The sequence below is a fragment of the Scyliorhinus torazame genome, chromosome 8 (assembly GCF_047496885.1).
Source record: "Scyliorhinus torazame isolate Kashiwa2021f chromosome 8, sScyTor2.1, whole genome shotgun sequence".
NCBI classification, from domain to species: Eukaryota; Metazoa; Chordata; class Chondrichthyes; order Carcharhiniformes; family Scyliorhinidae; genus Scyliorhinus; species Scyliorhinus torazame.
In genome coordinates, this window is record NC_092714.1 from 148486759 (window position 1) to 148504093 (window position 17335).

General features: G+C 49.0%; 1 protein-coding gene across 5 annotated transcripts in view; it reads right to left on the reverse strand.

Moving 5' to 3' along the window:
- Window positions 1–17335, reverse strand: part of LOC140428176 (ankyrin repeat and SOCS box protein 9-like) — a 156159-nt gene that overhangs the window by 46178 nt on the left and 92646 nt on the right. For all 5 annotated transcript variants that reach the window (XM_072514336.1, XM_072514337.1, XM_072514339.1 and 2 more), the window contains 2 exons: window positions 11894–12028; window positions 7953–8144 (listed from right to left, as the gene is read on the reverse strand). In XM_072514336.1, the coding sequence (XP_072370437.1) occupies window positions 7953–8144; window positions 11894–12028 (327 nt within the window). The remainder of the gene's footprint in view (window positions 1–7952; window positions 8145–11893; window positions 12029–17335) is intronic.

The following is a 17335-nucleotide window of genomic DNA, read 5'->3' on the forward strand; positions in this document are numbered from 1 at the left end:
GACCATGGGGAACCCGGCCACGGCAGAGAAGCCCACGGCCCGGGCATCTTGGCTGGCCCGGTCCACGGGGAAGCGGATGTAGCGGTGCGCCATGGCATATAGGGCATCTGTCACTGCCCGGATGCACCGATGCACCAATGTCTGCGATATGCCGGACAGGTCCCCACTCGGTGCCTGGAATGACCCCGTTGCATAAAAGTTCAGGGCCACCGTAACCTTGACGGACACGGGGAGAGGGTGTCCCCCGCCAGTGCCACGCGGTGACAGGTGTGCCAGATGTGTGCCACGGTTTCCCGCCTCATCCGGAGTCTCCTCCTGCATTCCCGGTCCGTGAGGTCCTGGTATGACTGCCGGGGCCGGTACACACGGGGCGCCCTCGGGTGCCTCCGTTGCCGTGGGGCCGCGACGTCCTCCTCCCCCTCCTCGTCCTGTTGGTCAGGTGTCCCTCCAGCCTGGGCGGCTGCCGCCTGTCGCTCTGCGGCAGCCTGCGCCGCCTCTCTGGCACGCTCCTCCTCCTCCTCCTCATCCAGGGCAACATAGACATGAGCGGCTGCCGCCACGGTAGCCAACATCGCTGGATGATCGGAAAACATGACGGCCTGGTGGGGGGGGGGAGGGGAACGACGACATGTCATCATTGCCCATATCCCCTCCTCCCCCCAGCCAGGTGACATGGACCGCATGGGTCCAACTGTTGGAGGCTGGCACCTGGCCAGGTGGACCAACTCACTTGCCCTCGCATCCCCCTCCCCGGCACGGACCCCCCCATCCCCATCCCCGGCACGGACCCCCCCCATCCTCCTCCCCGGCACGGACCCCCCCCCAACCTCCACCCCGGCACGGACCCCCCTCCAACCTCCACCCCGGCACGGACCCCCCCCCCAACCTCCACCCCGGCACGGACCCCCCATCCTCCTCCACGGCACGGACCCCCCCCCCCCAACACCTCCACCCCGGCACGGACCCCCCATCCCCCTCCCCGGCACGGACCCCCCCCCCCCCCAAACCTCCACCCCGGCACGGACCCCCCCCATCCCCCTCCCCGGCACGGGACCCCCTCCCGGCACTCCCCCGGAGCCCAGCCTACTCTAACCACCCCCCCCCCCCTGCCGCACACACACACACACAACCCGAGACACACCTCTCCTCACGCATTCAGACTGCGGCCACGCCATCGCCTGCCCAGAGCCAACCCCCCAGGCCGTCACTCACCTCCACGCTGGTTGGCGTGAACCTGGAGCACAGGGTCACGTCGATGAAAAGGAGGTTTAATTTATGTCGACGTGAACGGTCATCGCGTCGACGGGACTTCGGCCCATCCGGAAGGGAGAATATCGGCAGGCCGAAAATCGGCTGCCTTGCGCAGACCCGTGACATTCTCCGACGGCAGCGGCGACATCAACGCCCCGCCGACTTTTCTCCCTTCGGAGACTTCGGCAACCGGCGGGGGCGGGATTCACGGCGGTCAACGGCCATTCTCCGACCCTCTGGGGGGTCGGAGAATGACGCCCATGGAGTGAAATATACACCCCGAGATGTTTATTTGTTTCGTAAAAAATGTATTATACTGGATAAAGATAGTGATAATTTCCTTCAACTGCATAGAATTATTGAATAATTAATGTGCAGGTTCAGTGGGGTTACGGGGATAGGGCAGGGGACTGGGCATAGTTAAGTGCTCTTGATGGGTCAAATGGCCTCCCACTGCACTTTTTTCGATGTAGCACAGAGGAAGCTATTTTGGATAGCTGAGTCTGTGCTGGTCTTCTGCAAGAGTAATTAAGCTAGTCCCATTCCCCCACCCTTTAACCCTGCAGTTGATTCGCCAATTCCCTTCTAAACCCACAATAAAATATGTTGGGTGGGATTTTCCAGCCATTCCTGCCAGCAGGACTTTCCACTCCCGTGGTCAGTAACCCGCACACTGCAGGCTCCCTGGTGGCAGAGAGTGTGAACAATGGGAAACTCAATCGGCAGCAATGGATTCATAAGATCTCGCCACCGGCCAATGGTGGATAGCTTCTGCAAAATGCGCTATGGGGGGAGTTGAGCAAAATCCCACCCACTGCCTCTAGCTCTACCACACTGTTCGGCAATCCACATCCTAACCACTCACTGCATAGCAAGGTTTTCCTCACGTTGCCTTGGGTTCCTTTCCCAAGTACTTTAAATCTATGTTCCATTGCCAATAAGAACAGCTTTTCTCTGCCCACTTCATCTCGACCAACTTTCCCTCTAAGTCTCTCAGGTGCTGTGCAAGGGACAACCAGGCCTTCCACAAGTATTTCTCCCTTGTGTGGTCATGTTTCAAGGGACCACATACTGTAAAAAGTGCACCCAGCAAAGAGGCCTGGGGCCTGGACCCCTTCATAGTTTTTTAATATCCTCACAGTTCACAATATTTTCAAACTTTGATAATGTGCCCTGTGCACCCAGCCCAAGTCATTAATATATATTGAGAAAAGCAGTACTCTTGGTACTGACATCTGAGGAAACCCACGTCCTCCAGTCTGAAAAACATCATTACTCCAGGAATGAGAGTGTCAAAGAGAAAAAAGTGTGGAAAGTTTTTGCAACAAGAATTCATGTACACATTGCAGCATAATGTGGAAACATCACTGGAACGTAAGAGGCCGGAGAACTACAGCACTCTATACAATCTGCGGTGCAATGCAAACGCTTCTAAGCCACATGACATGGGCGTAATTGTAAACCTACGGCGAGATGAATGCAGTTTGGCTCACTGTTGGACTTTAAATCTAATAGCCACCTAACCTGGCCAGGGTGCTGACTTTCCAGTAGCCTTACTATAAAGGAACAGAATACAAATCCCGCAACAGTATCAGTAATGCCATAAGCAGGAGGCAGGGGTGGGGGGAGGGAATGAGAGGGTGAGGAAAGGGTATGGGAGGAAGGGGCGAAGAGCAGAGAGAGTGGGGAGGGGCGTGGGGAAAGAGAGGGCTTTGATAGGGGAAAGTACTTGTATTTGTCTTGTTGTTTCTGGTTGGCTCCAACGGTGTTCTTCAATGAGGTTACTTGTCCCTTATATGTCCACATGCTCGTCCACTCATCTGGTCTACTGATGTGCTGCAGTGTGAAGTTGATGGGAGGAAAGGTCCCCTACCAGGCATGAGGTTCGGAGGCTCCACTCTGGTGTAAGAGAGGGGTAGACAGAGAGGGAAGTGGGAAAAGGGGGATGGAGCAGTGGAAAGGGGGAGTGGACAGAGAAAAGGGGGAGCGAGTGAGTGGGGTACAGCAGCACTGACCGAGCTCCCCTAACTAGGCTCATCCGACATTGCTATACTTCCACAGAACTGTCTGTCTGATAGCGAAGCACTGTCTTAACACTGATCGGACAGTAGTGCAGCATTCCCTCAAATCTGCCCTCTGAAAATGCAGTGCTCCCTCAAAACGGCCCCTCTGACTGTGCAGCACTATATCAATATTTAACCTCTGACTTTGCAGAGGCCCCTTTGCACTGTTCCTCTGTCCTTCAGTACACTTACTATGGTGGTGCAGTTTACAACTGGCCCTTGTGTTATGGGTCAAGGGTTAGAGAATCCCAAAGTGTATCATGGAGTTCACCTGATCCACAACTTTTAATAGATTGTGGTATGAAGAGCACATGGCTCACTCTCCAGGTACGGTACAGCAGAAATGGACCAGTATTTTTAAAAACAAAACAATGTTTATTCTATGAACTCAAGTTAACCTCTCTAAAACAAACCGTGAACATCTTAGTAACCAGTAAATCAAATACACCCCCCCCAAAGAATACAACACTAAGTAATCTGTATGCTGTCCTTTTAACACCCAGAAGACTTAACAAACCTTTAAACAAACGCACATCAGGGTTTACATTCAATACTGAAATAATTTATAATTCTGAATTCACCAAATGATCAAGAGATAGTCCTTCATGGCAGAGAGATCAACAGTACAGCTACTTTGTCTGACTTCAGCTGCAGCTCACTGGAAAACCCAGACACACCCAAGTTTTTTCTCAAAGTGAAACTAAAAAGCCAAACCAATGCTCAGCTCCACCCAAACTCTGACATCACTGCAGTAACATTTGCAGCCAAACATTTCTTCAAGTGACATTCTCATGCCACTTGAATAAGGCAGCAATCTCAATCCTGGCCCTCTCATAGTGCTGTACTCCTCAATACTGTCCTACCATCAGTTCTGCATTCCCTCAGACAGTGTTTCCTCAGCACTCCGCTCCCAACAGTACAGCATTCTCTCAATACTGACCAACAAACGTTCGGTCCAGGCTGGTGTGAGGCTCAGCAACCGCTCGCCCGTTGCCTGCCTTCAGCCTTGTTACTGGAGATTTTCCAGCCTTTGAGATTCCGTCTTTTCCAGCTTCTCCTTGACCTCGACATCCAGCAGTTGGTCAAATTAGTAATGGCACAACCGAATGTCACCGGCATGGCGGCATCCCAACCAGCCAGAATTATTGCTCCTCAATGACCAACCAAATCATAGATTCCCGCCTTTGTTGTTCCTCCAATCACAAATTTGGTCTGTGCAGAAGATGCAAGATTGGGAGAGAGGGACCCTGTGATTCGAGGACCTGCAGTAGCCACTGTTGTGGAGACAGTATTTATGATTGGAGCAACAGCTCTGACTCTCCCATGTTTGCTGTTTCTCTAATCACAGTTCTGCAGTCAGTTCCTACTCTCAGAGATGGGCAGAGTTGCGATGTTTTAAAGCCCTATACTTTAAAATATCAACATTTGCAATTCTTCTATCCTCTGGCACCACTCCCCATATCTGAGGGATCTTGGAATGTGAGGGCCAGTATCTCTACACATTTCTACTTTATTTCCTGAGCCATCCATGAATGCATCCCATTCAGTCCTACCAATTTTAAGTACAACCAGCCACTCCAGTATCTCCTCTATCAATTTTTAGCCCACCCAGTATCTCAACTACCTTCTCTTTCACCATTACTTTGGCAACATCTTCTTTATTGATAAAGGTGAATGCAAAATATTCATTTAGTACCTCGTCCATTCATCCGCCTCCAGACATAGATCCTTTTTAAGTTCTTTAATCAGCTCCATGCCTCCTTTCACTATCCTGTTACATTTATATATGCTGATAAAAGACTTTTGGATTCCCTTTTATTATAGCTACCAGTGCATACCCTCACTTTGCTCTCCTTTCATTTTCCACTTAACCTTCTGCATTCAGCCTGCCTTTCAACTATATTATCATTTTTAAGCACCGTTTTTCTGCTTCCTCTTACTCTCTATCTCATTTGTAATTCTGGTTTTCGCTGCCTTACCTTTCCCCACTTGTAAGAATGTACCTGAACCATCTGCTCTTTAAAGACAGCCCAATGTCCCATTACAGCTTTGCCTGCCCAATCTCTGATGTGATTTAACTTCACAGATTTATTCTCAACACAAAATTGGCACTCCCCTAATATTGTATTTTCACTTTTAAGAGTTTCCCTTGTCCTTTCCCATAACTTTTCTAAAACCTTGAATGATCACTGTTCCCCAAAAGTTGCCCAGTAGACACCTGGTCCACCTCATTCTCCGAACCAGGACTAGCAATGCCTTCTTCCTCATTGGGCGGAAGCATACCGATCAAGAAAATTCTCCTAAGCACATTTCAGAAACTCTTCTCCCTCTCTGTCCGATATATTATTGTTCTACTGGTTCTTACTATCTAATTAACTCTTGGCTCACATATACAAGTAGGGGCTTCTTCAAAGACTATCGCAGTGTCTTTGCCTGGTACTGACATTTGGCTCCATGATCAAATAGCTGAACCTCAGTTAGAACCATAAAAGTCATACCTTGCAGGAGGAGGCCATTCGGCCTATCGAGTCTGCACCAACCCTCTGAAAGAGCACCCTACCTAGGTTCAATCCTCGCTGAATCCCCATAAACTCACCTAATCTTTGGACACTAAGGGGCAATTTATCATGGCCAATCCAGCTAACCTGCACATCTTTGGACTGTGGGAGGAAACCGGAGCACCCAGAGGAAACCTACACAGACACGGGGAGAAAGTGCAACTCCGCACAGACAGTTACCCGAGGCCGAACTGAACCATGGTCCCTGGCGCTGTGAGGCGGCAGTACTAACCACTGTACCACCGTGTCACCCCTCAATTACATGTTATAAATGGACAGCACAGCTATTTATGTAGTAGGAAAATGGTTGTCTCAGTAGTGTTCCAGTGAAAGCTCGAGTAACATCACTTATATTTCAACTTGGCACTGTACAGCTTTCTGGACTCAACATAGAGTTCAACAACTTTGATCATGACCCCTGCTTTCTTCCTGTTCCATGTTTTTTCTTATCTTTTTTCTTTGTTTTGCTGGGTTGGTCTTGTCTTGTTTCTTTCTTCCTGCTGAATTCAGATGTTTGATATGTAGCCATTCACCCTCATTTGGATACCACCTTTGTTTCTTTCCTACGGTCAAGTTTCCAGGGGTTTCGTCCCCACAAAACTGTACAAATTGGTTAAATCGTGAATGATGAACATGCTTTTCAAGTGGGACTCAATTGATTAGTTTCCAGACAAGCAAGGGCAGCATGGGTTTGTGCAGCTACTCCACAGCAAATTGTAATAAAAATAATAATTGTAATCTTTACTGTCACAAGTAGGCTTACATTAACACTACAAATGAAGTTACTGTGAAAAGCCCCTAGTCGCCACATTCCGGAGCCTGTTCAGGTACACCGAGGGAGAATTCAGAATGGCCAAATTACCTAACAGCGCGTCTTTCGGGGCATGTGGGAGGAAACCGGAGCACCCGGAGGAAACCCACATAGACACAGGGAGAACGTGCAGACTCCACACAGACAGTACCCTAAGGTGGAAATTGAACCTGGGACCCGGGAGCTGTGAAGTAACTGCGCTACCGTGCTGTGCAGGCCCTGCATTTGACAGACAGTGGAGCCGCCTAGCAATACGTTGAAGGTTTGAAATCTGAACAGAGCCATCATTGTAGCTCTGGACCGAGGGATTTAGACATTCCGGTTTAATTTCTTCGTTCGGGCTGCAAGTCAGCTGCAGTCATTCCCGTCTTTACTCTGTCATAGCTACCGTCTTCCTAGGGAACGAGGAGAGATAGCAAGTGAGCAAACAATTGCTCACGCGATGGCCGATGAGATTGCTTTACTACAAAGCTATTACCAGTCTCTCTGACTGTTGCATCATGAACTCTTTTTGTCATTCAATCTCTTTCTTGCCCTTCCCCTTATCAAAGAGCTCCTGTTTTGTTCATCCTTTCCCCTTCCATTGGCTTAAAAACTCTTCCACTTCAGTTACATAGAACATACAGTGCAGAAGGAGGCCATTCGGCCCATCGAGTCTGCACCGACCCACTTAAGCCCTCACTTTCACCCTATCCCCGTAACCCAATAACTCCTCCTAACCTTTTTTGGTCACATAAGGGCAATTTATCATGGGCAATCCACCTAACCTGCACGTCTTTGGACTGTGGGAGGAAACCGGAGCACCCGGAGTAAACCCACGCAGACACGGGGAGAATGTGCAGACTCCACACAGACAATGACACAGCAGGGAATCTAACTTGGGACCCTGGCGCTGTGAAGCCACAGTGCTAACCACTTGTGCTACCATGCTGCCCGAATTCTAGCCACAGTTCTGATGAAAAGTCATCATGACCTGAAACATTAGGTGGGGTTTTCTATTTTTATTTCAGGATTGGATGGATGGCCTGCCTTTGTTCCTATAAGGAACACTGGCTTACCCTTTATACAATATTTAAACTTGCTTCAAATAAAAATTCAGAACAGTTAAAGTCCTTACAACAGAAGAGGAATTTCTTTAATATTGGAAATGTACTAACATCTACATATAGTACAAAGGTACGCTATGTCACTTCTTTCAGACATTATAAAACATTCTACTGTGTTGCTTATACCTTTACTTTAGAAATTAATATTTTGCTTAGCCAGTACCTTCCCATTGCAAAAGCAATTTTTCTAAAGGGCTGTTTGGTAATGCAAGGTCCACGGGGCGTTTTCCTTCAGCATTCTTAGCGTCAGTGTCTGCTCCATGTTCCAGCAGTAGATTGACGAGTTGTGTATCAGAATTCCTGGTTGCCACGTGAAGTGGAGATTCAAGATTTTTGCTGATGTTAACGGTGGCACCTAAACAAGTGAATTGTGGGAAGGAAATAAAAAGACGATTTTAAAGGGTTGGATTTTTTTCAGCACCTGCTGAATTTCTGAAGTTGGAAAACCTTGAAAGGTCAAACGCTCTGCAAATTAGAATGTCGAGGAAAAATGTGAGTAAGAATGTGATGGGTAGGTCGTGCCTCACAAACCTTATTGAGTTCTTTGAGAAGGTGACCAAACAGGTGGATGAGGGTAAAGCAGTTGATGTGGTGTATATGGATTTTAGTAAAGCGTTTGATAAGGTTCCCCACGGTAGGCTACTGCAGAAAATACGGAGGCATGGGATTCAGGGTGATTTAGCAGTTTGGATCAGAAATTGGCTAGCTGGAAGAAGACAAAGGGTGGTGGTTGATGGGAAATGTTCAGACTGGAGTCCAGTTACTAGTGGTGTACCACAATGATCTGTTTTGGGGCCACTGCTGTTTGTCATTTTTATAAATGACCTGGAGGAGGGCGTAGAAGGATGGGTGAGTAAATTTGCAGATGACAACTGAGTTGTGGACAGTGCGGAAGGATGTTACAAGTTACAGAGGGACATAGATAAGCTGCAGTGCTGGGCTGAGAGGTGGCAAATTGTGTTTAATGCAGAAAAGTGTGAGGTGATTCATTTTGGAAGGAATAACAGGAAGACAGAGTACTGGGCTAATGGTAAGATTCATGGTAGTGTGGATGAGCAGGAGATCTCGGTGTCCATGTACATAGATCCCTGAAAGTTGCCACCCAGGTTGAGAGGGTTATTAAGAAGGCAGACGGTGTGTTAGCTTTTATTGGTAGAGGGATTGAGTTTCGGAGCCATGAGGTTATGTTGCAGCTGTACAAAACTCTGGTGCGGCCGCATTTGGAGTATTGTATGCAATTTTGGTCGCCGCATTATAGGAAGGATGTGGAAGCATTGGAAAGGGTTCAGAGGAGATTTACCAGAATGTTGCCTGGTATGGAGGGAAGATCTTATGAGGGAAGGCTGAGGGACTTGAGGCTGTTTTCGTCAGAGAGAAGAAGGTTGAAAGGTGACATAATTGAGGCATACAAGATGATCAGAGGATTAGATAGGGTGGACAGTGAGAGCCTTTTTCCTTGGATGGTGATGTCTAGCATGAGGGGACATAGCTTTAAATTGAGGGGAGATAGGTATAGGACAGATGTCAGAGGTAGGTTCTTTACTCAGAGAGTAGTAAGGGCGTGGAATGCCCTGCCTGCAACAGTAGTGGACTCGCCAACACTAAGGGCATTCAAATGGTCATTGGATAGACATATGGACGATAAGGGAATAGTGTAGATGGGCTTTAGAGTGGTTTCACAGGTCGGCGCAACAGCGAGGGCCGAAGGGGCCTGTACTGCACTGTAAGGTTCTATGTTTCATAGATTATCATAGAATTTACAGTGCAGAAGGAGGCCATTCGGCCCATCGAGTCTGCACTGGCTCTTGGAAAGAGCACCCTACCCAAGGTCAACACCTCGCCCTATCCCCATAACCCAGTAACCCCACCCAACACTAAGGGCAATTTTGGACACTAAGGGCAATTTATCATGGTCAATCCACCTAACCTGCACATCTTTGGACTGTGGGAGGAAACCGGAGCACCCGGCGGAAACCCATGCATACACGGGGAGGATGTGCAGACTCCGCACAGACAGCGACCCAAGCCGGAATCGAACCTGGGAAGAACCTGTTCTAAGAATGAGACTTATCCCTCGGTCCAGCAATGCTCACTTTAAAATAGCCATTGTTATTTTAAATTCTAGCCACAGCCTCATCCCTCCCGATCTCTGTATTGGCCTCCACCCATATAACCCTTTGAGATTATACAGATTTACAGTACAGAAATAGGCCACCCACCACTGTTTTCACTGGGGAGCAGGAGGAGATGGGAGAGGCCATGGGTCAGGAATCATGGATCACCAAGGATGTCAGGGACATTGGGGGATCAGAAACAACTTGGGGAGCTGGAGACAACGGCGGTCAGTGCGGGGGGGGGGGGGGCACAAACATTGTCGAGATGAAAACATCTGTGAGTTGTGGGATTGGAGATATTGAGGTGGAGCAGAGAAATTGGAGGGATCAGAGACATCAAAGGAGATGACAGTCGGAGAGGTTGGAGGTGGGTTAGAGATATCAAAGTGTTCAAGACATCAAACATTTGGAGATAAAGTTGGGTTGAAGCCATCAGGGTGGGGTGGAGATATTAGAGATTCATAGGCACCTCGAACATGGAAGAAACATGGTTATCGAAGAGAAGCCGACAGGGCACTTTGTTGAGAAACTGTTCAAGTCAAAAAGCAAGACTGAGTGTGTCCAGTGCCTAGGTCCATGCCAAGTGATCCATCCGGTTTTAATCTTATTATAGTTTTGCATAGCATTTGATACAACTGAATGACATGTTGGGCATTTCAGAGGCAGTTAAAAGTCAACCACATTGCTGTGGGTCTGGAGTCACATGTAGACCAGGTAAGGTTGGCTGATTTCCTTCCCCAAATGACATTTAGTGAACCAGATGGGCTTCTACAACCATCAATGATGATTTCATGGTCACCATTATTGAGACTAGCTTTTTAATAATAATAATCTTTATTGTCACAAGTAGGCTTACATTAACACTGCAATGAAGTTATTCTGAAAATCCCCTAGTCGCCACATTCCGGCGCCTGTTCGGGTACATGGTGGGAGAATTCAGAATGCCCAATTCCCCTAACAAGCACGTCTTTCGGGACTTGTAGGAGGAAACTGAAGCACCCGGAGGAAACCCAAGCAGACATGGGGAGAAAGTGCAAACTCTGCACAGACAGTAACCCAAGCCGGGAATCGAACCCGGATCCTTGCTGCTGTGAAACAACAGAGCTAACCATTGTGCTACTGTGCCGCCCAATATAACAGATTTATTTAATTAGCTGAATTTAAGTTCCTCACAAGGCAATACTATTGCACTTCTGTATAAGATGCACAAACAATAATCAGGAGCGGTTGGACTGATGAACAATGTCTCACAAATTGACCCTAGCAATTGGTGGGAATGCACCATAAATCTAAAGCCAATGTATGGAAACGGCAAAGTCCTGGATTTCCCAGAGCTTAATCCACACAGCAGCAAATCCACTCCAGTATCCAAGAATCAACTTTACATTTCCGTGTTTAGTATATAGGGCAAAGGTCCATAGAACATAGTGTCCCAGACATAGTCATGGATGCAAATTCACTGCTCATGTCCAACTGTGTTTTTGAACTGATAACAAAATGCAATTGCAGTGGTCCCTGTGCTTGGAAATATAGGGCAACTGTGCTGCCGTCTGAGTGACAGGAGGCCTTCCACATGGTATCATGCATGAGGACGGAGCATCTGTAGAGTAGGCCATTCATCTCTTCGGGCCTCTGCTCTAATGTCATCGGATCACAGAAAATGTGCATGTTAAGGCTGTTAGAATCGCCAATATTAATATGAAGTGACCGTTCCAAAGGAGATGAATGATGTACTTTTTTGGCTGCACGTACTAAGAGTTGCCAGGAGCTAACATACATGTCCACACAGATCTGAGATGAGATCCCAGATTATATACAAGTTTAGTACCCCTGGTTTTACTATGCCATAACTTGTGAAACTCTGAAAACTTACCGATACAGCTCCCACCTTCGAAAGGAGTTTTGCCTTTCCCAGCAGATTCTCAGACGCAAGGCTTCCTGGAGTAAATAACCTCAATTGTTCCAGAAATATTGGAACAAAGAAATGTACCTGAGCTTAGGAGGTTTTGCACGCAGTCCATCTGATGATTTTCGCAGGCTACATAGAGAGGTGTTCCCAGATGTGTAAGGCTGTAATCAACAGGCACCCCATGATTCAGCAATGTTGTCATACACTTTGTGTAACCTGGAATTAGATTGGGAAAGTATTTTACACAAAGCAGTCCAGATCCTTTTTGATCCTCAAACATCTCACAAACTGTCTAGAAGACAATTGATGATCTAAACATTAGTACCATTTAATTTACGATGGTACCCTACAGGGATCTGTTGTGGACAAGTTTGGTTCCAAGTGCCTCTTGTTCCTTTAGTAATTGCCCCTTTCCCTGAGTCAGCAGCCCTACCCTTTCCCTGACTGACATACAACAAGGTAACATTTGCACAGTATCAGTATTTCTATTTCCTCTTCCTTTCATTTGTTTATCCCACCATTCCTTATGTTTCTCTGGGGTTCATGGTGGGTTCCTTCTTTACCCATTTTACTTATGATTTTATTTTTATTCACCAAAACCAATAATAGAACAAACCCATGAACATCCAAATAAAACAAAAGCAACACACAGGTTCTCACAAGTTATTTCTTTCCCTTTTTTAAAATTACCTTTTCACGCAGCATGTGAACTGTACTGTGGCTATGAACTAAATTTCTTACTTCAGCCCATAAGACCATAAGACATAGGAGCAGAATTAGGCCACTCGGCCCATCGAGTCTGCTCCTCCATTCAATCATGGCTGATATTTTTCTCATCCCCATTCGCCTGCCTTCTCCCCAGAACCCCTGATCCCCTTATTAATCAAGAACCTATCTATCTCTGTCTTAAAGACACTCAGTGATTTGGCCTCCACAGCCCTCTGTGGCAAAGAGTTCCACAGATTCACCACCCTCCCTCTGGCTGAAGAAATTCCTCCTCATCTCTGTCTTAAAGGATCGTCCCTTCAGTCCGAGGTTGTGCCATCTGGTTCTAGATTTTCATACTAGTGGAAACATCCTCTCCATGTCCACTCATTCCAGGCTTCGCAGTATCAATAAGATCCCTCCTCATCCTTCTGAACTCCATCGAGTACAGACCCAGAGTCCTCAACCGCTCCTCATATGACAAGCTCTTCATTCCAGGGATCATTCTTGTGAACCTCCTCTGGATCCTTTCCAAGGCCAGCACATCCTTCCTTGGATACGGGGCCCAAAACTGCTCACAATACTCCAAATCGGGTCTGACCAGAGCCTTACACAGCCTGAGAAGAACATCCCTGCTCTTGTATTCTAGCCCTCTCGACATGAATGCTAACATTGCATCTGCCTTCCTAACTGCCGACTGAACCTCCACGTTAACCTTAGGAGAATCTTGAACAAGGACTCCCAAGTCCCTTTTTGTGCTTCTGATTTCCGAAGCATTTCTCCATTTAGAAAAGTCTATGCCTCCATTCCTCCTTCCAAAGTGCATAACCTCACACTTTTCCTCATTGCATTCCATCTGCCACTTCTTTGCCCACTTGCCTGTCCAAGTCCTTCTGCAACTCTCCTGATTCCTCAATACTACCAGTCCCTCTGCATATCTTTGAATCATCTGAAAATTTAGTAAAAGTGCCAAGTTGACTTCTGGTGGCAGCCATGGTGTGAGTGGTTGTACATTTGGTGGCTCCTGCTCGTGGTGGACCTATTCTCTGGCTAACAGCGGAGCTGAGTGTTTGTAAATGGTGCAGGAGGGGTGAAGAGATCATCCCACCGGTGCATGGATTTGTGGACCAGAAGTAGTCGAAAAAGGAGAGAACAATGGTCGAAAGTTGGTATGGAGCATGCGATACAGGGGAAGATGGCGGAGTGTCTGGGTCCACTTTTGCCAACCCAGTGGTTGACAGATCAGTTAGTGAGCTTCCTCCACAAGAAGTTTGCCCAGCAGAGGAGGAGAACTTGTAGGACTTGGCCAGGGTGGTGGATCCGATAAAGGCAGGGATCGACCGCATGGAAATGAGGTTAGAGGCCCAGGCCCAAGCGATCCAGGAGGAGGCGGTGGTGGAGCAAGAGGAGCAGCTCGCCTCGATGGCTGTGGAGATGGGGTTGATGAGAGATCAACAAAGGAGGCTGCAGGACAAGGTGGAGGACTTGGAGAACAGATCGCGCAGGCAGAATTTGAGGATCGTGGGCCCGCCGGAGGGCAGTGAGGGAGCGGACGGCAATGCATAAGTGGCACGGATGTTTGAGAAGCTCCTGGGGGAAGGAGCGTTTGTTTGGTCCTTGGAAGTGGACCGGGCGCAAGGAAATGAGCCGCCGAGGGCGATAGTGGTGAAACTGCGTCAGTTCCTGGATAAGGAACGGATTTTGAGATGGGTCAGACAGACGAGGCGCTGTATTTGGGAAGGCAACGAGCTGCGTGTCTATCAGGACCTGGGCGCAGAGTGGCCAAAAGGAGGGCGAACTTTAATAAGGTGAAAACGGCCATCTTTAAGAAGGGGGTGAAGTTCGGCATGTTATACCCAGCACAACTGTGCGTAACGGATGAAGGCCGGGAACTCCAGTTTGGGTCGCCAGAGGAGGCGATGGAATTTATTAGAGACAATGGACAGGCAGGAAAATGAGGACATTGAACTCTAGAGAGGAGGTTCCTGTCTTGTATTTTGGCTTTCTTCTGGTTTGGAGATTGGATTGGATTTGTTTATTGTCACGTGTACCGAGGTACAGTGAAAAGTATTTTTCTGCGAGCAGCTCAACAGATCATTAAGTACATGGAAAGAAAAGGGAATAAAAGAAAATACATAATATGGCAACACAAGGTCCACAATGTAACTACATAAGCACCGGCATCGGATGAAGCATACAGGGGTGTAATGTTAATGAGGTCAGTCCATAAGAGAGTCAGAGTCATTTAGGAGTCTGGTAACAGCGGGGAAGAAGTTGTTTTTGTATGAACCAATTTTGCACTGTAGTGGGGCCGTTGCTTTGTTTTTTTTTGATGGGGGTGGTGGGTTGCTCTTCTCTTTGTGTTGGGTGGTGATTGTAAAGTATGCACTGGGAGAATGGTTGAGCGGGGGGGGGGGGGCGGCAATCAACGGGTAAGATGCTAGGCGCCATGGGCGGGGGCTACCAGGCTAGGTGGGTGGGCTAGTTCAGGATGCGCAGTGGGGGGTGAGCTGGTAGAAAGTGTGTGGATGGGGATTGGGATTTTTTTTTTGTTATGGGATGGTGGGGGGAAGAGGGAGGGAGGGTAGATGTCTACTGACAGGGGAGCGACTGTTGAAGGGTGACATGGTGAGGGTCGATGACGGTAGGCGCACGAGGGCGGGCCTGAGGAGGTGCGGGACGCGGGCTGGAGGCTGGTCCAGGAAGGACTATGGTTGACGGCAAGGGTGGGGGCGCCCCGACCAGGCTGATTACTTGGAATGTGAGAAGGCTGAATGGGCCAGTCAAGAGGGCCCGTCTGTTCGCACATCTGCAAAGTTTAATGCCGGACGTGGCAATGATACAGGAAACACAGCTGAGGAAGGGGTAGGTAGAGAAGGTTTTCCATTCGGGGCTAGATTCTAAAACAAGGGGTGTGGCGATTCTGATTAATAAGCAGATGGCTTTTGAAGTGGGAAGTATCGTGGCGGACCCGGGGGGGCAGATATCTTATGGTGAGTGGGAAGCTGGAGGGGATGCCGGTGGTACTAGTGAACATTTATGCACTGAACTGGGATGATGTAGAGTTCATGAGGCGGGTGTTGGGCAAGATCCCTGATCTGGACTCGCATCGGCTGATTATGTGGGGGGGATTTTAATACGGTTATGGATCCAAGTATGGATCGGTCGAGTTTGAGGACAGGGAGGGTGTCGCCGGTTGCGAAGGAGCTAAAGGGGTTTATGGGACAGATGGGTGGGGTAGGTCCGTGGAGGTTTTGTCGGCTGAGAGCGAAAGAGTACTCATTCTTTTCCCATGTATGCAAAGTATACACCCAAATTGAGATTTCCGTTATGGATAGGACGCTGTTCGCTGGGGGGGGGGGGGGTGGGGGGGGGGGGGGGGGGACCACATTGCGACTCGGCGATAGTAGTGTTGGATCATGTCCCACACTGGGTGGACTGACGAGTGAGCAAGGAGGGGGCCAGTGCTCGCACTGGAGGTTAGATGTAGGACTATTAGCAGAGGAGGAGGTATGTGTGCGGGTGAGGGAGGCCATTCGGAGGTATGTGGAGACAAACAATATGGGGGGAGGTCTCGGAAGCTATGGTATGGGAGGCGCTGAAGGCAGTGGTGAGAGGGGAATTTATCTCGATACGGGCACACAGATGGAGTGGGCGGAGATGGATAGATTTAGTGAGGGAGATTCTCCAGGTGGACAGGAGGAACTCGGAGGCTGGGCTGTTGAAGGAGTGGCAGAAGTTGCAGATGGAGTTTGGGTTGCTATCCACAAGGAAGGCGGTGGGGCAGTTGAGAAAGGCGAGATGGGTGGCGTATAATTATGGGGAGAAGGCTCGCGGGATGCTAGCACACCAGCTAAGGAAACGGGAGGACGCGAGGGAGATTAAGAAAGTGAAGGTTAGAGGGGGTAATATGATCTTGGACCCGGTGGGGGTGAATGGGGCTTTAGAGACTTTTACAGCAGGTTATACAAATCGGAGCCCCCAGCTGGGGTGGAGGGGATGAGGCTTTTTTGGAGGTACTGGAGTTTCTGAGGGTGGAGGGCCTAGGCGCCCCCATTGGGCTGTTTGAAGTGGTGGAGGGGCTGTAGACGATGCAGTCGGGCAAGGTGCCGGGGCCGGATGGGTACCCAGTGGAGTTATATTAAAAGTTTTCAGGAGTGCTGCGGCACTTGCTGGTAAGGGTGTTTAATGAGGTTATGGAGTGAGGGGTACTCCCTCCGACGATGTCACAGGTCTCGATCTCTCCCATCCTGAAGCGGGATAAGGACCCAGAACAATGCACTGGTACAGGCCTATCGCCCTTCTAAATGTAGACGCTAAGATCTTGCCCGCGAGAATAGAGGATTGTGTGCCAGGGTTGATAGGGGAGATCCAGACGGGGTTTGTGAAGGGGAGGCATTTAGCGGCGAACATTGGAAGGCTGCTAAATTCGATTATGACGCCCTCCAAGGGAGGGCGGAGACGAGCTTTGATTGGGTGGAATGGGAGTATTGTGGGAGGTCTTGGGATGGGCAGGGGTTTGTGGACTGGGTCCAGTTGCTGTACCAGGTACCGGTGGCGAGTGTGCGGACGAACCGAGTGAGCTCGGATTATTTTAGGCTGCACCGGGGAAGAGGCAGGGATGTCCACTCTCCCCACTCTTGTTTGCCTTGGCCATAGAGCCACTGGCGATAGCACTGAGAGCGTCAAAGGACTGGCAGGGGATTGTACGGAGGAGGGTGGAGCACAGGGAGAGGGAGCACCAGGTGCCCACCGGTGCGCTTCAGGCCTTCCACACCCGGTGGCCGCCATGAGGGCTGAGGTGCACCATCACCCCTG